This window comes from Watersipora subatra, chromosome 11 (assembly GCF_963576615.1).
Source record: "Watersipora subatra chromosome 11, tzWatSuba1.1, whole genome shotgun sequence".
In the NCBI taxonomy this organism is placed as follows: Eukaryota; Metazoa; Bryozoa; class Gymnolaemata; order Cheilostomatida; family Watersiporidae; genus Watersipora; species Watersipora subatra.
In genome coordinates, this window is record NC_088718.1 from 29,236,638 (window position 1) to 29,259,594 (window position 22,957).

Consider the following 22,957-nt stretch of genomic DNA (forward strand, 5'->3'; position numbering starts at 1 on the left):
TGGCCCTAGCCACCTCATTTGCATATCTGGTTATACTTAAGGCCGTGTTTCGGCCTAGTAAGTTCGTTCAATACATGCTTTGCATTTGGACCCACACTCTTCTGTTACTTTGCGCAATAACAGAATCACACTGAGCACTTACTTACTCCAAGCCTCAGTCTATGGACTGTGCTTTGGGAGTAGAGTTATAGAGACACTGTCGACCCCGTCGACCTCAGGTCGACCCTGTCAAACGAGCATAATATCCCCCAGGGAGCAATTCCTGGTGTAAGGTGGTTGAAGTAGACCGGTGGTGTAAGTCGACCTAGTCGCCTCCGCGTGTTGGTCAACGGGCAACCCTTACACGGCCCCTGTGGAGAGTGAATGCAGACCGGTAGAGTAAGCCGACCCAGGTCGCCTCTACGTGTTGGTCGCAGGATCCAACACATCATCTATAGGCTTGACGATCAAGTTGAGATAATATAGGTTCAATGTTGTTGCGAATACTTTCCATTCACAGATCCCTCTAATCAATTATACATCATGTATATCTATAGGCAAGTGTGTTTAAGCTGGAAAACAAAATATCAGCACTGAAGTCTAAGGTTAGGTCAGATAAGGCAAAATCTGTTCATAAACAGTATAACCTTTTTATTTCTTCAGACACTTGTTTCACACTGTAATATTTTAAAACTTTTTTAAAACCTTAAATCTTTATTAGCTTTAGATAATCGCTCACACGCTGATGAAACTTTACTTCGCAACTTAGTGCATTTTGATGTTAATGTTTACAAAAGTAAAACTACATTTACTTTCTTATTTACTTTGAATATAATGAGGGTTTGTTTTGCAAAATGGCTTGTCTATATTTTCTTTATGGACTTTCTCTTTTTGAGAGTAATGCAAAAATCATCATGTACTATAGCATGCCTACAATGAAGAGCGGGATGATGCTATTAAGAAGAATTGAGAAAGTAGTTTTGACAAGAGAGTCTACAAGTGTCAGCCTGTGGTAAAAAGCCATTCGGTTGTCTCAGTTATTAATTACACTACCGGTAGTAAGGAACTACTGGACCATGGGCCACAGGGTAACACTAAAGTCACTATGTGTGACTCTCCACCGCCAAAGCAGGTGCAATACAATCATCGCTGGGTTGACTGTACCAGAGTAAACTTACCTTTAAAAATTACTCATGCAGTGCGTGCGTTTAGGCTGAAGAGAATTGCACTCTGTTTAGCAATACAATTTTGTTGCAAAGGTCCTATGTTTTAAACAGTAAATGTTAAAACAATGTCGTCCTGCTTATTGTTTCACTGCGATGTTCGCAAACAAAAACATTTAAGATTTCACAGTGAAATATAAGAAAATAAAACATTTCAGACGACAGTAAGGCTAAAATTTAGAACTCAATCAGATGCATCGAAAGAATCAGATTTTCATTTGGCATGGGGAACAACTACTAATTTCAGTAAATCATTATTCAAATGGGATTTTCCATTTTTATCAGGCCATACTTTTGCAAAACTGAAAAATAAAGTGTCGCAGTTTACAGCAAAGAATAACCCATTTCCAAATATAGTTTCACATCTTTTTGCAAAATGTTTTAGTATGTAAAATATGAGCATCATTGACAATTGAGACGCCCTATTGCAAGCATTCTAAACTGTAAAGAACTTCTTTTCACTTGAAGTATTTATTTTTGGCCGCTTAAATGAAATTACACCAACGATTACTGTCATCTATAGGCTTGACGATCAAGTTGAGATAATATAGGTTCAATGTTGTTGCGAATACTTTCCATTCACAGATCCCTCTAATCAATTATACATCATGTATATCTATAGGCAAGTGTGTTTAAGCTGGAAAACAAAATATCAGCACTGAAGTCTAAGGTTAGGTCAGATAAGGCAAAATCTGTTCATAAACAATATAACCTTTTTTATTTCTTCAGACACTTGTTTCAAGCTGTAATATTTTAAAACGTTATTAAAACCTTAAATAATTATTAGCTTTAGATAATCGCTTACACACTGATAAAACTTTACTTCGCAACTTAGTGCATTTTGATGTTAATGTTCACAAAAGTAAAACTACATTTACTTTCTTATTTACTTTGAATATAATGAGGGTTTGTTTTGCAAAACGGCTTGTCTATATTTTCTTTATGGACTTTCTCTTTTTGAGAGTAATGCAAAAATCATCATGTTCTATAGCATGCCTACAATGAAGAGCGGGATGATACTATTAAGAAGAATTGAGAAAGTAGTTTTGACAAGAGAGTCTACAAGTGTCAGCCTGTGGTAAAAAGCCATTCGGTTGTTTCAGTTATTAATTACAGTACCGGTAGTAAGAAACTACTGGACCATGGGCCACAGGGTAACACTAAAGTCACTATGTGTGACTCTCCACTGCTAAAGCAGGTGCAATACAATCATCGCAGGGTTGACTGTACCAGAGTAAACTTACCTTTAAAATTTACTCATGCAGTGCGTGCGTTTAGGCTGAAGAGAATTGCACTCTGTTTAGCTATACAACTTTATTGCAAAGGTCCTATGTTTTAAACAGTAAATGTTAAAACAATGTCATCCTGCTTATTGTTTCACTGCGATGTTCGCATACAAAAACATTTAAGATTTCACAGTGAAATATAAGAAAATAAAACATTTCAGACGACAGTAAGACTAAATTTTAGAACTCAATCAGATGCATCGAAAGAATCAGATTTTCATTTGGCGTGGGAACAACTACCAATTTCATTAAATCATTATTCAAATGGGATTTTCCATTTTTATCAGGCCATACTTTTGCAATACTGAAAAATAAAATGTCGTAGTTTACAGCAAAGAATAACCCATTCCCAAATATAGTTTCACATCTTTTTGCAAAATGTTTTAGTATGTAAAATATGAGCATCATTGACAATTGAGACGCCCTATTGCAAGCATTCTAAACTGTAAAGGACTTTTTTTCACTTGAAGTATTTATTTTTGGCCGCTTAAATGAAATTACACCAACAATTACTGTCATCTATAGGCTTGACGATCAAGTTGAGATAATATAGGTTCAATGTTGTTGCGAATACTTTCCATTCACAGATCCCTCTAATCAATTATACATCATGTATATCTATAGGCAAGTGTGTTTAAGCTGGAAAACAAAATATCCGCACTAGAGTCTAAGGTTAGGTTGAATAAGGCAAAATCTGTTCATAAACAGTATAACCTTTTTATTTCTTCAGACACTTGTTTCACGCTGTAATATTTTAAAACTTTTTTAAAACCTTAAATGTTTATTAGCTTTAGATATTCGCTCACACACTGATGAAACTTTACTTCGCAACTTAGTGCATTTTGATGTTAATGTTTACAAAAGTAAAACTACATTTACTTTCTTATTTACTTTGAATATAATGAGGGTTTGTTTTGCAGAACGGCTTGTCTATATTTTCTTTATGGACTTTCTCTTTTTGAGAGTAATGCAAAAATCATCATGTTCTATAGCATGCCCACAATGAAGAGCGGGATGATACTATTAAGAAGGATTGAGAAAGTAGTTTTGACAAGAGAGTCTACAAGTGTCAGCCTGTGGTAAAAAGCCATTCGGTTGTTTCAGTTATTAATTACAGTACCGGTAGTAAGAAACTACTGGACCATGGGCCACAGGGTAACACTAAAGTCACTATGTGTGACTCTCCACCGCCAAAGCAGGTGCAATACAATCATCGCTGGGTTGACTGTACCAGAGTAAACGTACCTTTAAACTTTACTCATGCAGTGTGTGCGTTTAGGTCGAAGAGAATTGCACTCGGTTTAGCAATACAGTTTGATTGCAGAGGTCCTATGTTTTAAACAGTAAATGTTAAAACAATGTCATCCTGCTTATTGTTTCACTGCGATGTTCGCAAACAAAAACATTTAAGATTTCACGGTGAAATATAAAAAATAAAACATTTCAGACGACAGTAAGCCTAAATTTTAGAACTCAATCAGATGCATCGAAAGAATCAGATTTTCATTTGGCGTGGGGAACAACTACTAATTTCAGTAAATCATTATTCAAATGGGATTTTCCATTTTTATCAGGCCATACTTTTGCAAAACTGAAAAATAAAGTGTCGTAGTTTACAGCAAAGAATAACCCATTCCCAAATATAGTTTCACATCTTTTTGCAAAATGTTTTAGTATGTAAAATATGAGCATCATTGACAATTGAGACGCCCTATTGCAAGCATTCTAAACTGTAAAGAACTTCTTTTCACTTGAAGTATTTATTTTTGGCCGCTTAAATGAAATTACACCAACGATTACTGTCATCTATAGGCTTGACGATCAAGTTGAGATAATATAGGTTCAATGTTGTTGCGAATACTTTCCATTCACAGATCCCTCTAATCAATTATACATCATGTATATCTATAGGCAAGTGTGTTTAAGCTGGAAAACAAAATATCAGCACTGAAGTCTAAGGTTAGGTCAGATAAGGCAAAATCTGTTCATAAACAATATAACCTTTTTTATTTCTTGAGACACTTGTTTCAAGCTGTAATATTTTAAAACGTTGTTAAAACCTTAAATAATTATTAGCTTTAGATAATCGCTTACACACTGATAAAACTTTACTTCGCAACTTAGTGCATTTTGATGTTAATGTTCACAAAAGTAAAACTACATTTACTTTCTTATTTACTTTGAATATAATGAGGGTTTGTTTTGCAAAACGGCTTGTCTATATTTTCTTTATGGACTTTCTCTTTTTGAGAGTAATGCAAAAATCATCATGTTCTATAGCATGCCTACAATGAAGAGCGGGATGATACTATTAAGAAGAATTGAGAAAGTAGTTTTGACAAGAGAGTCTACAAGTGTCAGCCTGTGGTAAAAAGCCATTCGGTTGTTTCAGTTATTAATTACAGTACCGGTAGTAAGAAACTACTGGACCATGGGCCACAGGGTAACACTAAAGTCACTATGTGTGACTCTCCACTGCTAAAGCAGGTGCAATACAATCATCGCAGGGTTGACTGTACCAGAGTAAACTTACCTTTAAAATTTACTCATGCAGTGCGTGCGTTTAGGTTGAAGAGAATTGCACTCTGTTTAGCTATACAACTTTATTGCAAAGGTCCTATGTTTTAAACAGTAAATGTTAAAACAATGTCATCCTGCTTATTGTTTCACTGCGATGTTCGCAAACAAAAACATTTAAGATTTCACAGTGAAATATAAGAAAATAAAACATTTCAGACGACAGTAAGACTAAATTTTAGAACTCAATCAGATGCATCGAAAGAATCAGATTTTCATTTGGCGTGGGAACAACTACCGATTTCATTAAATCATTATTCAAATGGGATTTTCCATTTTTATCAGGCCATACTTTTGCAAAACTGAAAAATAAAGTGTCGTAGTTTACAGCAAAGAATAACCCATTCCCAAATATAGTTTCACATCTTTTTGCAAAATGTTTTAGTATGTAAAATATGAGCATCATTGACAATTGAGACGCCCTATTGCAAGCATTCTAAACTGTAAAGAACTTTTTTTCACTTGAAGTATTTATTTTTGGCCGCTTAAATGAAATTACACCAACAATTACTGTCATCTATAGGCTTGACGATCAAGTTGAGATAATATAGGTTCAATGTTGTTGCGAATACTTTCCATTCACAGATCCCTCTAATCAATTATACATCATGTATATCTATAGGCAAGTGTGTTTAAGCTGGAAAACAAAATATCCGCACTAGAGTCTAAGGTTAGGTTGAATAAGGCAAAATCTGTTCATAAACAGTATAACCTTTTTATTTCTTCAGACACTTGTTTCACGCTGTAATATTTTAAAACTTTTTTAAAACCTTAAATGTTTATTAGCTTTAGATATTCGCTCAAACACTGATAAAACTTTACTTTGCAACTTAGTGCATTTTGATGTTAATGTTTACAAAAGTAAAACTACATTTACTTTCTTATTTACTTTGAATATAATGAGAGTTTGTTTTGCAAAACGGCTTGTCTATATTTTCTTTATGGACTTTCTCTTTTTGAGAGTAATGCAAAAATCATCATGTTCTAAAGCATGCCTACAATGAAGAGCGGGATGATGCTATTAAGAAGGATTGAGAAAGTATTTTTGACAAGAGAGTCTACAAGTGTCAGCCTGTGGTAAAAAGCCATTCGGTTGTTTCAGTTATTAATTACAGTACCGGTAGTACGAAACTACTGGACCATGGGCCACAGGGTAACACTAAAGTCACTATGTGTGACTCTCCACCGCCAAAGCAGGTGCAATACAATCATCGCAGGGTTGACTGTACCAGAGTAAACGTACCTTTAAACTTTACTCATGCAGTGTGTGCGTTTAGGTTGAAGAGAATTGCACTCTGTTTAGCAATACAGTTTTATTGCAGAGGTCCTATGTTTTAAACAGTAAATGTTAAAACAATGTCATCCTGCTTATTGTTTCACTGTGATGTTCGCAAACAAAAACATTTAAGATTTCACAGTGAAATATAAGAAAATAAAACATTGCAGACGACAGTTAGCCTAAACTTTAGAACTCAATCAGATGCATCGAAAGAATCAGATTTTCATTTGGCGTGTGAACAACTACCAATTTCATTAAATCATTATTTAAATGGGATTTTCCATTTTTATCAGGCCATACTTTTGCAAAACTGAAAAATAAAGTGTCGCAGTTTACAGCAAAGAATAACCCATTCCCAAATATAGTTTCACATCTTTTTGCAAAATGTTTTAGTATGTAAAATATGAGCATCATTGACAATTGAGACGCCCTATTGCAAGCATTCTAAACTGTAAAGAACTTCTTTTCACTTGAAGTATTTATTTTTGGCCGCTTAAGTGAAATTACACCAACAATTACTGTCATCTATAGGCTTGACGATCAAGTTGAGATAATATAGGTTCAATGTTGTTGCGAATACTTTCCATTCACAGATCCCTCTAATCAATTATACATCATGTATATCTATAGGCAAGTGTGTTTAAGCTGGAAAACAAAATATCCGCACTAGAGTCTAAGGTTAGGTTGAATAAGGCAAAATCTGTTCATAAACAGTATAACCTTTTTATTTCTTCAGACACTTGTTTCACACTGTAATATTTTACAACTTTTTTAAAACCTTAAATGTTTATTAGCTTTAGATAATCGCTCACACACTGATGAAACTTTGCTTCGCAACTTAGTGCATTTTGATGTTAATGTTTACAAAAGTAAAACTACATTTACTTTCTTATTTACTTTGAATATAATGAGGGTTTGTTTTGCAGAACGGCTTGTCTATATTTTCTTTATGGACTTTCTCTTTTTGAGAGTAATGCAAAAATCATCATGTTCTATAGCATGCCCACAATGAAGAGCGGGATGATACTAATAAGAAGGATTGAGAAAGTAGTTTTGACAAGAGAGTCTACAAGTGTCAGCCTGTGGTAAAAAGCCATTCGGTTGTCTCAGTTATTAATTACAGTACCGGTAGTACGAAACTACTGGACCATGGGCCACAGGGTAACACTAAAGTCACTATGTGTGACTCTCTACCGCCAAAGCAGGTGCAATACAATCATCGCAGGGTTGACTGTACCAGAGTAAACGTACCTTTAAACTTTACTCATGCAGTGTGTGCGTTTAGGTTGAAGAGAATTGCACTCTGTTTAGCAATACAGTTTTATTGCAGAGGTCCTATGTTTTAAACAGTAAATGTTAAAACAATGTCATCCTGCTTATTGTTTCACTGTGATGTTCGCAAACAAAAACATTTAAGATTTCACAGTGAAATATAAGAAAATAAAACATTTCAGACGACAGTTAGCCTAAATTTTAGAACTCAATCAGATGCATCGAAGGAATCAGATTTTCATTTGGCGTGGGGAACAACTACTAATTTCAGTAAATCATTATTCAAATGGGATTTTCCATTTTTATCAGGCCATACTTTTGCAGAACTGAAAAATAAAGTGTCGTAGTTTACAGCAAAGATTAACCCGTTCCCAAATATAGTTTCACATCTTTTTGCAAAAAGTTTTAGTATGTAAAATATGAGCATCATTGACAATTGAGACACCCTACTGCAAGCATTCTAAACTGTAAAGAACTTCTTTTCACTTGAAGTATTTATTTTTGGCCGCTTAAATGAAATTACACCAACAATTACTGTCATCTATAGGCTTGACGATCAAGTTGAGATAATATAGGTTCAATGTTGTTGCGAATACTTTCCATTCACAGATCCCTCTAATGAATTATACATCATGTATATCTATAGGCAAGTGTGTTTAAGCTGGAAAACAAAATATCCGCACTGGAGTCTAAGGTTAGGTTGAATAAGGCCAAATCTGTTCATAAACAGTATACCCTTTTTATTTCTTCAGACACTTGTTTCACGCTGTGATATTTTAAAACTTTTTTAAAACATTAAATGTTTATTAGCTTTAGATAATCGCTCACACACTGATGAAACTTTACTTCGCAACTTAGTGCATTTTGATGTTAATGTTTACAAAAGTAAAACTGCATTTACTTTCTTATTTACTTTGAATATAATGAGGGTTTGTTTTGCAAAACGGCTTGTCTATATTTTCTTTATGGACTTTCTCTTTTTGAGAGTAATGCAAAAATCATCATGTTCTATAGCATGCCCACAATGAAGAGCGGGATGATACTATTAAGAAGGATTGAGAAAGTAGTTTTGACAAGAGAGTCTACAAGTGTCAGCCTGTGGTAAAAAGCCATTCGGTTGTTTCAGTTATTAATTACAGTACCGGTAGTAAGAAACTACTGGACCATGGGCCACAGGGTAACACTAAAGTCACTATGTGTGACTCTCCACCGCCAAAGCAGGTGCAATACAATCATCGCTGGGTTGACTGTACCAGAGTAAACTTACCTTTAAAATTTACTCATGCAGTGCGTGCGTTTAGGCTGAAGAGAATTGCACTCTGTTTAGCAATACAATTTTATTGCAAAGGTCCTATGTTTTAAACAGTAAATGTTAAAACAATGTCATCCTGCTTATTGTTTCACTGCGATGTTCGCAAACAAAAACATTTAAGATTTCACGGTGAAATATAAAAAAATAAAACATTTCAGACAACAGTAAGCTTAAATTTTAGAACTCAATCAGATGCATCGAAGGAATCAGATTTTCATTTGGCGTGGGGAACAACTACTAATTTCAGTAAATCATTATTCAAATGGGATTTTCCATTTTTATCAGGCCATACTTTTGCAAAACTGAAAAATAAAGTGTCGTAGTTTACAGCAAAGAATAACCCATTCCCAAATATAGTTTCACATCTTTTTGCAAAAAGTTTTAGTATGTAAAATATGAGCATCATTGACAATTGAGACGCCCTATTGCAAGCATTCTAAATTGTAAAAAACTTCTTTTCACTTGAAGTATTTATTTTTGGCCGTTTGAATGAAATTACACCAACAATTACTGTCATCTATAGGCTTGACGATCAAGTTGAGATAATATAGGTTCAATGTTGTTGCGAATACTTTCCATTCACAGATCCCTCTAATCAATTATACATCATGTATATCTATAGGCAAGTGTGTTTAAGCTGGAAAAGAAAATATCCGCACTAGAGTCTAAGGTTAGGTCAGATAAGGCAAAATCTCTTCGTAAACAATATAACCTTTTCCATTTCTTGAGACACTTGTTTCAAGCTGTAACAAATTAAAACTTTTTTTGAAACTTAAAATATTGATTATCTTTGGACAATCGCTCACACACTGATAAAACTTTACTTTGCAACTTAGTGCATTTTGATGTTAATGTTTACAAAAGTAAAACTACATTTACTTTCTTATTTACTTTGAATATAATGAGAGTTTGTTTTGCAAAACGGCTTGTCTATATTTTCTTTATGGACTTTCTCTTTTTGAGAGTAATGCAAAAATCATCATGTTCTATAGCATGCCTACAATGAAGAGCGGGATGATGCTATTAAGAAGGATTGAGAAAGTAGTTTTGACAAGAGAGTCTACAAGTGTCAGCCTGTGGTAAAAAGCCATTCGGTTGTTTCAGTTATTAATTACAGTACCGGTAGTAAGAAACTACTGGACCATGGGCCACAGGGTAACACTAAAGTCACTATGTGTGACTCTCCACCGCCAAAGCAGGTGCAATACAATCATCGCTGGGTTGACTGTACCAGAGTAAACTTACCTTTAAAATTTACTCATGCAGTGTGTGCGTTTAGGTTGAAGAGAATTGCATTCTGTTTAGCTATACAATTTTATTGCAAAGGTCCTATGTTTTAAACAGTAAATGTTAAAACAATGTCATCCTGCTTATTGTTTCACTGCGATGTTCGCAAACAAAAACATTTAAGATTTCACAGCGAAATATAAGAAAATAAAACATTTCAGACGACAGTAAGCCTAAATTTTACAACTCAATCAGATGCATCGAAAGAATCAGATTTTCATTTGGCGTGGGAACAACTACCAATTTCATTAAATCATTATTCAAATGGGATTTTCCATTTTTATCAGGCCATACTTTTGCAAAACTGAAAAATAAAGTGTCGTAGTTTACAGCAAAGAATAACCCATTCCCAAATATAGTTTCACATCTTTTTGCAAAATGTTTTAGTATGTAAAATATGAGCATCATTGACAATTGAGACGCCCTATTGCAAGCATTCTAAACTGTAAAGAACTTTTTTTCACTTGAAGTATTTATTTTTGGCCGCTTAAATGAAATTACACCAACAATTACTGTCATCTATAGGCTTGACGATCAAGTTGAGATAATATAGGTTCAATGTTGTTGCGAATACTTTCCATTCACAGATCCCTCTAATCAATTATACATCATGTATATCTATAGGCAAGTGTGTTTAAGCTGGAAAACAAAATATCCGCACTAGAGTCTAAGGTTAGGTTGAATAAGGCAAAATCTGTTCATAAACAGTATAACCTTTTTATTTCTTCAGACACTTGTTTCACGCTGTAATATTTTAAAACTTTTTTAAAACCTTAAATGTTTATTAGCTTTAGATATTCGCTCAAACACTGATAAAACTTTACTTTGCAACTTAGTGCATTTTGATGTTAATGTTTACAAAAGTAAAACTACATTTACTTTCTTATTTACTTTGAATATAATGAGAGTTTGTTTTGCAAAACGGCTTGTCTATATTTTCTTTATGGACTTTCTCTTTTTGAGAGTAATGCAAAAATCATCATGTTCTAAAGCATGCCTACAATGAAGAGCGGGATGATGCTATTAAGAAGGATTGAGAAAGTATTTTTGACAAGAGAGTCTACAAGTGTCAGCCTGTGGTAAAAAGCCATTCGGTTGTTTCAGTTATTAATTACAGTACCGGTAGTACGAAACTACTGGACCATGGGCCACAGGGTAACACTAAAGTCACTATGTGTGACTCTCCACCGCCAAAGCAGGTGCAATACAATCATCGCAGGGTTGACTGTACCAGAGTAAACGTACCTTTAAACTTTACTCATGCAGTGTGTGCGTTTAGGTTGAAGAGAATTGCACTCTGTTTAGCAATACAGTTTTATTGCAGAGGTCCTATGTTTTAAACAGTAAATGTTAAAACAATGTCATCCTGCTTATTGTTTCACTGTGATGTTCGCAAACAAAAACATTTAAGATTTCACAGTGAAATATAAGAAAATAAAACATTGCAGACGACAGTTAGCCTAAACTTTAGAACTCAATCAGATGCATCGAAAGAATCAGATTTTCATTTGGCGTGTGAACAACTACCAATTTCATTAAATCATTATTTAAATGGGATTTTCCATTTTTATCAGGCCATACTTTTGCAAAACTGAAAAATAAAGTGTCGCAGTTTACAGCAAAGAATAACCCATTCCCAAATATAGTTTCACATCTTTTTGCAAAATGTTTTAGTATGTAAAATATGAGCATCATTGACAATTGAGACGCCCTATTGCAAGCATTCTAAACTGTAAAGAACTTCTTTTCACTTGAAGTATTTATTTTTGGCCGCTTAAGTGAAATTACACCAACAATTACTGTCATCTATAGGCTTGACGATCAAGTTGAGATAATATAGGTTCAATGTTGTTGCGAATACTTTCCATTCACAGATCCCTCTAATCAATTATACATCATGTATATCTATAGGCAAGTGTGTTTAAGCTGGAAAACAAAATATCCGCACTAGAGTCTAAGGTTAGGTTGAATAAGGCAAAATCTGTTCATAAACAGTATAACCTTTTTATTTCTTCAGACACTTGTTTCACACTGTAATATTTTACAACTTTTTTAAAACCTTAAATGTTTATTAGCTTTAGATAATCGCTCACACACTGATGAAACTTTGCTTCGCAACTTAGTGCATTTTGATGTTAATGTTTACAAAAGTAAAACTACATTTACTTTCTTATTTACTTTGAATATAATGAGGGTTTGTTTTGCAGAACGGCTTGTCTATATTTTCTTTATGGACTTTCTCTTTTTGAGAGTAATGCAAAAATCATCATGTTCTATAGCATGCCCACAATGAAGAGCGGGATGATACTAATAAGAAGGATTGAGAAAGTAGTTTTGACAAGAGAGTCTACAAGTGTCAGCCTGTGGTAAAAAGCCATTCGGTTGTCTCAGTTATTAATTACAGTACCGGTAGTACGAAACTACTGGACCATGGGCCACAGGGTAACACTAAAGTCACTATGTGTGACTCTCTACCGCCAAAGCAGGTGCAATACAATCATCGCAGGGTTGACTGTACCAGAGTAAACGTACCTTTAAACTTTACTCATGCAGTGTGTGCGTTTAGGTTGAAGAGAATTGCACTCTGTTTAGCAATACAGTTTTATTGCAGAGGTCCTATGTTTTAAACAGTAAATGTTAAAACAATGTCATCCTGCTTATTGTTTCACTGTGATGTTCGCAAACAAAAACATTTAAGATTTCACAGTGAAATATAAGAAAATAAAACATTTCAGACGACAGTTAGCCTAAATTTTAGAACTCAATCAGATGCATCGAAGGAATCAGATTTTCATTTGGCGTGGGGAACAACTACTAATTTCAGTAAATCATTATTCAAATGGGATTTTCCATTTTTATCAGGCCATACTTTTGCAGAACTGAAAAATAAAGTGTCGTAGTTTACAGCAAAGATTAACCCGTTCCCAAATATAGTTTCACATCTTTTTGCAAAAAGTTTTAGTATGTAAAATATGAGCATCATTGACAATTGAGACACCCTACTGCAAGCATTCTAAACTGTAAAGAACTTCTTTTCACTTGAAGTATTTATTTTTGGCCGCTTAAATGAAATTACACCAACAATTACTGTCATCTATAGGCTTGACGATCAAGTTGAGATAATATAGGTTCAATGTTGTTGCGAATACTTTCCATTCACAGATCCCTCTAATCAATTATACATCATGTATATCTATAGGCAAGTGTGTTTAAGCTGGAAAACAAAATATCCGCACTGGAGTCTAAGGTTAGGTTGAATAAGGCCAAATCTGTTCATAAACAGTATAACCTTTTTATTTCTTCAGACACTTGTTTCACGCTGTGATATTTTAAAACTTTTTTAAAACATTAAATGTTTATTAGCTTTAGATAATCGCTCACACACTGATGAAACTTTACTTCGCAACTTAGTGCATTTTGATGTTAATGTTTACAAAAGTAAAACTGCATTTACTTTCTTATTTACTTTGAATATAATGAGGGTTTGTTTTGCAAAACGGCTTGTCTATATTTTCTTTATGGACTTTCTCTTTTTGAGAGTAATGCAAAAATCATCATGTTCTATAGCATGCCCACAATGAAGAGCGGGATGATACTATTAAGAAGGATTGAGAAAGTAGTTTTGACAAGAGAGTCTACAAGTGTCAGCCTGTGGTAAAAAGCCATTCGGTTGTTTCAGTTATTAATTACAGTACCGGTAGTAAGAAACTACTGGACCATGGGCCACAGGGTAACACTAAAGTCACTATGTGTGACTCTCCACCGCCAAAGCAGGTGCAATACAATCATCGCTGGGTTGACTGTACCAGAGTAAACTTACCTTTAAAATTTACTCATGCAGTGCGTGCGTTTAGGCTGAAGAGAATTGCACTCTGTTTAGCAATACAATTTTATTGCAAAGGTCCTATGTTTTAAACAGTAAATGTTAAAACAATGTCATCCTGCTTATTGTTTCACTGCGATGTTCGCAAACAAAAACATTTAAGATTTCACGGTGAAATATAAAAAAATAAAACATTTCAGACAACAGTAAGCTTAAATTTTAGAACTCAATCAGATGCATCGAAGGAATCAGATTTTCATTTGGCGTGGGGAACAACTACTAATTTCAGTAAATCATTATTCAAATGGGATTTTCCATTTTTATCAGGCCATACTTTTGCAAAACTGAAAAATAAAGTGTCGTAGTTTACAGCAAAGAATAACCCATTCCCAAATATAGTTTCACATCTTTTTGCAAAAAGTTTTAGTATGTAAAATATGAGCATCATTGACAATTGAGACGCCCTATTGCAAGCATTCTAAATTGTAAAAAACTTCTTTTCACTTGAAGTATTTATTTTTGGCCGTTTGAATGAAATTACACCAACAATTACTGTCATCTATAGGCTTGACGATCAAGTTGAGATAATATAGGTTCAATGTTGTTGCGAATACTTTCCATTCACAGATCCCTCTAATCAATTATACATCATGTATATCTATAGGCAAGTGTGTTTAAGCTGGAAAAGAAAATATCCGCACTAGAGTCTAAGGTTAGGTCAGATAAGGCAAAATCTCTTCGTAAACAATATAACCTTTTCCATTTCTTGAGACACTTGTTTCAAGCTGTAACAAATTAAAACTTTTTTTGAAACTTAAAATATTGATTATCTTTGGACAATCGCTCACACACTGATAAAACTTTACTTTGCAACTTAGTGCATTTTGATGTTAATGTTTACAAAAGTAAAACTACATTTACTTTCTTATTTACTTTGAATATAATGAGAGTTTGTTTTGCAAAACGGCTTGTCTATATTTTCTTTATGGACTTTCTCTTTTTGAGAGTAATGCAAAAATCATCATGTTCTATAGCATGCCTACAATGAAGAGCGGGATGATGCTATTAAGAAGGATTGAGAAAGTAGTTTTGACAAGAGAGTCTACAAGTGTCAGCCTGTGGTAAAAAGCCATTCGGTTGTTTCAGTTATTAATTACAGTACCGGTAGTAAGAAACTACTGGACCATGGGCCACAGGGTAACACTAAAGTCACTATGTGTGACTCTCCACCGCCAAAGCAGGTGCAATACAATCATCGCTGGGTTGACTGTACCAGAGTAAACTTACCTTTAAAATTTACTCATGCAGTGTGTGCGTTTAGGTTGAAGAGAATTGCATTCTGTTTAGCTATACAATTTTATTGCAAAGGTCCTATGTTTTAAACAGTAAATGTTAAAACAATGTCATCCTGCTTATTGTTTCACTGCGATGTTCGCAAACAAAAACATTTAAGATTTCACAGCGAAATATAAGAAAATAAAACATTTCAGACGACAGTAAGCCTAAATTTTACAACTCAATCAGATGCATCGAAAGAATCAGATTTTCATTTGGCGTGGGAACAACTACCAATTTCATTAAATCATTATTCAAATGGGATTTTCCATTTTTATCAGGCCATACTTTTGCAAAACTGAAAAATAAAGTGTCGTAGTTTACAGCAAAGAATAACCCAATCCCAAATACCGTTTCACATCTTTTTGCAAAAATTTTAGTATGTAAAATATGAGCATCATTGACAATTGAGACGCCCTACTGCAAGCATTCTAAATTGTAAAGAACTTCTTTTCACTTGAAGTATTTATTTTTGGCCGCTTAAATGAAATTACACCAAAAATTACTGTCATCTATAGGCTTGACGATCAAGTTGAGATAATATAGGTTCAATGTTGTTGCGAATACTTTCCATTCACAGATCCCTCTAATCAATTATACATCATGTATATCTATAGGCAAGTGTGTTTATGCTGGAAAACAAAATATCAGCACTGAAGTCTAAGGTTAGGTCAGATAAGGCAAAATCTGTTCGTAAACAATATAACCTTTTCCATTTCTTGAGACACTTGTTTCAAGCTGTAACAAATTAAAACTTTTTTTGAAACCTAAAATATTGATTATCTTTAGACAATCGCTCACACACTGATAAAACTTTACTTCGCAACTTAGTGCATGTAAGAGAACCCTACTAACATTTCCTGTCTCTACTAACTCACCAATTTTATTGTCTTGTGTTAAGTAAAACATCGCTGTATCCGGGTTTAAGGCGCCACAAGGGTTGTTTCGACAAGTTTTGACCTGTCTCGACACGCCTTCACTTCCTGCAATTATCTTCCATCCACGCTCGGCATTATGACTTTTGAAGTTCAACTAGTAACACGCAACTGATGATTTAATTGACGATTTTTCTGTTCAGAACACTTTTGCATTTATCGCTAATTTGTTTCGTTTGACTTCTTGATTTAGCTGTGTGAGTGTTTTTCAAAGACGGCAAAAGGTTTGTGTCGATATTTTTCTATTTCTATAATATCGTTATTTTTTATATTGCTGTGGAAGAACTTTTAAATATGTTAATCATTTGTAGATTTCACGGTTTCGGTGTTGACTGAATAAAACATCAACGAGTCATCTCCAAATCAGTGAATCAATTCCAGCTTAATACACTTGCCAGCTACGAACCTAGCGTAAACCGCTATAGTGAAATCTTTCCTAGAAGAGAAAATAACCAACGAACATCAAAGAACTGCTGGGCGGACTTAAAGGTGTCTCGTATTTACCGAACGTGTGTACACAAGTGCCACAACTATTGAGCCGACGTACTGGCTATATTCAACTATTGAGCCGACGTACTGGCTATATTGAACTATTTAAAGGACATTGATTGACGCGGGATCCCTGAGCCGCCGTGCAGACCTACACTATTGATATACCACACAACACCGTAACGCCATTTAAGTCGACGAATATACGTTCAGTAATTACCGAAACAACGAACCGGCTAAATAGAACAATATATCTGCCGGCTAAGAACCCTATTCAGACTATTGAGATAAGGAAATATTAGGATACTCGAAAGCGTTAAACATTTCGATAGCTTTATTAGATAACTACTGAACAATTTTAGATCGTTTAAGGTTTAAAAAATATTAAAAATTGTCACTCTGTTTTGAAACTGTCATATTATTTTTCTTTGAGCAATTTTGCAATCTTTTGGATTACTATTCTTGTAAACTGCCCTGCTTGGATGGTGGCTAATTTCGGTTGGTAATCGATCGGCACACGGTTTGGCTGCCGCGGTTAGTGTCTTTTCCGAAGTGTCTGTCATTTTTGGCCGGTCCTCGTTCGTACTTTATAATCTATTGTGGCGCTTTCGACCAAGTTTGCAACTAGTATTATTTTGTTGACTTCACATACCTAAACTAGACGTATTGAAATTTCTTGTAGATCACATATTTTGCAGTTTCAATGGTATTGAAGCTCTTTTGTGTAAAAGTATAAGATTTAATTTTTGTATTGATATTGACTTGACTGTGGTATTTACTTTTAAAGCAATCTATTTCAGCTTTTTCACCCTTTTGATTTTCTGTAATTATAAACGAACTCAGGGTATTATCATTATTGCTCTTTTAAACATCATAATGACTTCAGAACAAGATGTCACTTCAGCAGAGCACACGTCACAAGCAGGTAGTGGCCACCGAATGAATAGCCCACCTATATTTAGAACATCTGATCGTATCAAAAAGTCTACATTACTCAAGGATATTCCAAAGTTGATAAATGATGAACTGGAGAAAATAGAAGATTTTCTGACGAATATGCACACTGAAGAAGAAATGCAAGATTTTTCTTCTGCTATCGAGAAGATGTTAGAGGAAATACAGGAGAAGTGGGTCGAATTGTGTGAATTGACTGATGATAAGGAAAGGTTAACCACACTACACAACATGTTTGAATATTATGGGTCAACTGTTGATGATTGCAAGAGAACGTTAGCAGAGAGAATAGAAGAGGCAAGCAGGGTCAACTCCGCAGAATATGACAGTGATATAGAAAGAGAGCTGGAAGAGGCAGCTGCAAAGTTTCAGCAGCTGATGGCTAGAAAGAAGGCAAGGGACTCTCAGAGCTCTTCCACAAACAACAAGAACAATCGTCTTCCAAAATCCGAGACAGGGTCTGCAGCTTCAATTGCTGAGACAAAAATGAACAACTCCGGTTCAGGTGAAATACAAGCCCTCACCAAAGCATTGATCGCAACGATGAAGTCCACAAAGCGCTCAACCCTCGAACCCAGTGTTTTTAAGGGTGATCCTACTATGTTCAAGGAATGGAAAATAGACTTCGACGCCTACATTGAATCAGAAGGCTTAACAGGACTGCAACCACTAAGACACCTCAAGAGGTTTATTTCTGGTAAAGCATTTGATGCAGTCAGTGGGTATTTTCTTACCAACACAATGGATGCTTATGAAGACGCAAGGAAAGATTTGAGAGAAAGATTTGGTAAACAGTATGATGCTGCTCTCGGATTAAGAAAAAAGCTTGAGGAGTTTCCAAAGATTGGCACAAGGGATGCTGACTCTATGAGAAAATATGCAAATCTTCTAAGTCACATCAAATCCGCAATGCGAGGTTGTGATGAGTTGCGCCTATTGAATGACAGAAACCAAAATGAGATTCTTGCTAGGAAATTACCAGAATGGATGTTGAGATCCTGGGCCAAAAAGGTGAGAGTGTGTGTAAAAGAATATAGCAGTTATCCTACTTTTAATGAATTTGCAGAATTCGTCAAAGAGCAAGCTGAAGATATGGAAGAAGAACGAAAGATCAGCGGACAGGAAGCAAGTCAAAACTATCAACATAAGCCAGATTTCAATAAAAGGGAAAGGAGCTATGCTCCAGCCAATCCAATGAAATTACGAAGCCATTCAACAGGAACCTCTCAAATAAGTGAATGTCTTTACTGTAAGAAAACCCATCTAACGAACGAATGTTGGGCACTTGCTAAGCTGCCAAGAGAACCAGAGAACTTATTTTTTCAGGAGAATGGTCTTTGCTTTGGCTGTACTAAAAGAAGACACGTATCAAGACAGTGCCCAAACAGAGCCTTTTGTTCCAAGACAGGATGTGGGAAAAGACATCCAACAGTCCTACACATCGACTTTTCGACAAACATCTAAACATTGGAGAAACCAAGATCAAGCTGCGGTTCCAAAGCCACCAAATGAAAGAAGCTCAACCACATCGATGCCCAGCACAAATATTCAGCCGAGAAAAGAACCAAGTGCAGAACTTAAACGGATATCTTCAAAGAAAACTGGTACAACAGGTAACTCCCTCAGCATGATCTTGCCAGTGCATATAACTACTGACAAATCTCCTGCAAAAACGCTACTTGTATACGCGCTCCTTGATTCAGGTTCAGACCACTCTTACACCAATACAGACTTGGCGAAATATCTCCAACCCGACTACACAAGAGAATTGGTCACAGTAGAAACTCTCACAGGAGAATCAACAAAATGGGTCACTTTATATCAAGATATTAGAATACAAGGATACAAACAAGCAGACTTCACTTACTTAGATGCCTATGGTTGGAAAGATATTGCATGCAATCGCGACCACATTCCTTGCAGAAATAATGTGGCAAAACTATCTCATCTTAAAGAGTTTGCAAGCAAATTGCCACCTTTGATGGACATTCCCATTGGATTGCTAATAGGAGCTAATTGTCCCGAGGCTTTTGCCCCTTTAGAAGCATTAGTTCAAGTCAAAGGCTTGCCGTATGCCAGGAAATCAATGTTGGGGTGGACCGTCTTTGGAGCAGACAACAGACGGCAAGGAGATAGAAGACTTATTACACACCGTACATGCATCAAGCTCGACGATCATGTCCTCATATCTCAAGAAGACATAAAATTTCTAAACATCATGGAACAAACAACGGAAGTGCTACCATCAGGGTCTTATCAGATGGCTTTACCATTTAGGCAGCGACCACACTTACCAGACAACAAACGCCAAGCCGAACAACGCCTCACTTCACTATTTAAGAGATTTGAGAGCGACTCGGAGTTTAAACTACAGTATGTACAATTCATGCAAGATATGTTTTCGGGGGGCCATGCTGAAGAGGCTATCAATATTGTTCCTCAGAAAGGTTGCGTGTGGTATATACCACACTTTGCAGTAAAGCACCAAAAGAAAGGCAAACTCCGTGTGGTATTCGATTGTGCAGCTACATATTCGGGAACATCTGTAAATCAGCATCTGCTTCAAGGCCCTGATTTGACCAACAGTATGCTTGGGATTTTGTGTAGGTTTAGAAAAGGAAAAATCGCAATCGCTTGCGACATAGAAAAAATGTTCTTCAATTTTCATGTTACTCCATCTGACAGAGATTATTTGCGCTTTTTATGGAAAACAACAGAGGGAGAAGTCAAAGAGTATCGGATGACAAAGCACTTGTTTGGAGCCACATCTTCACCTGCTGTTGCCACTTATGGTCTGAGAACTTTAGCAGACGACCATGCCGGGGAATACCCAAAAGCTGCAAAATTTATACGGAGAGATTTCTATGTTGATGACGGTATCACAAGTGTGAACACAACGGAAGAAGCCCAGCAACTTATTGAGGACGCTAGGGCTCTTTGCGCAACAGGAAATTTAAGACTTCATAAGTTCATTAGCAATGATTCTTCAGTTTTATCATCGATTCCCGAGTCGGAGAGAGCAATCGATTTGTTTGCAGATTATCTGTCCCCTCAACGTACCCTAGGATTGAAGTGGGACCTTAATAAAGATTTTTTCAGATTTAGTGCAAATGAGGTTAAAGCGGGGCCTGTCACAAGACGTGGCATACTGTCTGTAGTCGGTCAGCTTTTTGATCCCATTGGTCTTTTAGCACCATTCACACCAGGGAAGAAATATACTGCAGAAGGTCAATAAGACTAGTGTTGATTGGGATGAACCTCTCAATGAGGAAATGAATCAATTGTGGAACAGATGGGCTACTCAACTGTCACAACTCCAACTAGAAATACCTTGGTGCCTGGATGGGTTGCAGATGCAATGCGTGTATGAGCTGCACACATTTTCAGATGCCTCGCTGGAAGGCATTGGTGCCTGCTCGTATTTGCGATCCATTGACAACCTAGGAAATGTTTGCACCAATATTGCGTTGGCAAAAGCAAAAGTCGTACCCAGTAAAGGGGTAACCACCATTCTGAGACTAGAGCTACAAGGTGCCTTTTTAGCCACCCAACTCAACAATACGCTTCAAAGGGAACTGCACATGGATATAAGCAAGTCATTTTTTTGGTGTGATTCAACCATCGTGCTTGGCTATATCTGCAATGATAGGAGGAAATTTCACACGTTTGTTGCTAACAGAGTTCACGGGATTAGACAAGCATCTAACCCTGAGCAATGGCATCACGCACCCGGGGCAGAAAACCCTGCCGACATAGCTTCTCGAGGGATGGAGGCCGAAAAATTAAAACGCACTATGTGGTTTACGGGTCCCAAGTTTTTACGATCGCAGCCAGAACTACAACATAGATTACAGTTGGATATGTCGACACGAAGAGAAGTGTCAGAGGATGATCCAGAAGTTAAGAAAGTCCAAGTTGTCAGAGCGACTGAGATTTCAACACTCATGGACATGTACAACAAGTTGAAGAAGTATAGCACGCTCGAGGGACTGCTAAGAGCCTTTGCTTACTTACTCCAGATGGCCAAGAACAAGTCCTTAAAGATTCCTCTGACGCGACCATCAATTGAAAATATCGAAGCGGCCAAAAGATTAGTATTGAAAATTACACAGACAAAATATTTTCAAGAGGAAATCAGAGTTTTGAAAAAAGGTAACCAAGTGATGAAAACAAGTTCGTTGCTTCGATTAAGCCCCTACCTGGATCAACATGGCTTAGTAAGGATTGGTGGGAGAGCAAGAAATTCTTTATCTCTTACCGAGCTAGAGAAACATCCAATAATATTACCAAAGAACTCTCACTCGAGTAAGCTATTTATTAACTACTACCATGAAATTTCACACCACATGGGACCTTCCTACACGCTAACATCCATGCGTCAAAATGGCCTCTGGCTCATATCGGGTATAAGAACAGTTAAAAAACAATTAGGTCAATGCATGCCATGCAAGAAGATGAAAAGAAAGCCTATGAGACAGCAAATGGGAGAGTTACCTCAAGACCGAACTAGCTGTGCCCCACCGTTCACACACACAGTAATGGACTGCTTCGGCCCATACGCGATTAAAGAGGGAAGGAAGGAAATGAAAAAGTATGGATTAGTTTTCACATGTTTGTATAGTAGGGCTCTCCACATTGAAGTTTTAGACGATTTAACTGCCGACGCCTTTCTCAATGGACTACGTTGTTTCATCGCCATACGGGGTTCTGTGATAAAGCTCTATTCTGACAATGGAACAAACTTTGTCGGCGCCAAGAATTTGTTGGATGCGGAAGCAAAAAGATGCCTATGCGATATAGACATAGAGTTTGTATTTAATTCCCCGACGGCAAGCCACCAGGGAGGCGTTTGGGAGAGGCAGATCCGTACCATCAGAGCAGTGCTCAATGACATATTAAGGCAAAGTTCTAGACTCGACAGTACTTCCCTAAGTACGGCATTCTATGAGGTTGCTGCTATTGTCAACAACAGGCCCTTATGAGCAATCAACATCTCTAATCATGAAGAAACATCAGTCACACCAAACATGATTCTAACAGGAAGAAAGGAACCCACTGCGCCACCACCTGGAGATTTTGATGAAGCAATATACTGCCATGCTAGATGGAAAAGGGTACAGTGGGTAGCTCAAGAGTTTTGGAGAAAATGGAAGCTGGAATATCTAGACAACATCACGCGTCGTCAAACCGGGACGAAAGTTGAAGA

At 36.2% G+C, this 22,957-nt stretch overlaps 2 protein-coding genes across 2 annotated transcripts; both read left to right on the plus strand.

Annotated features, from left to right (window-relative positions):
• The first annotated feature begins 19,282 nt into the window (after positions 1–19,282).
• LOC137407952 (uncharacterized) lies at positions 19,283–20,986 on the plus strand. Its single transcript, XM_068094339.1, has one exon. The coding sequence runs from the start codon at positions 19,283–19,285 to the stop codon at positions 20,984–20,986; it is 1,704 nt and encodes a 567-aa protein (XP_067950440.1).
• Positions 20,987–21,023: 37 nt separating this feature from the next.
• On the plus strand, positions 21,024–22,733 carry LOC137407953 (uncharacterized). The gene has a single exon (XM_068094340.1). It carries the CDS (start codon positions 21,024–21,026, stop codon positions 22,731–22,733), a length of 1,710 nt encoding a protein of 569 aa, XP_067950441.1.
• Positions 22,734–22,957: the final 224 nt, after the last annotated feature.

Coding starts and splice junctions, on each gene's coding strand:
- LOC137407952 (XM_068094339.1), top strand. CDS start 19,283: ATGCCCAGCACAAATATTCAGCCGAGAAAAGAACCAAGTGCAGAACTT.
- LOC137407953 (XM_068094340.1), top strand. CDS start 21,024: ATGAATCAATTGTGGAACAGATGGGCTACTCAACTGTCACAACTCCAA.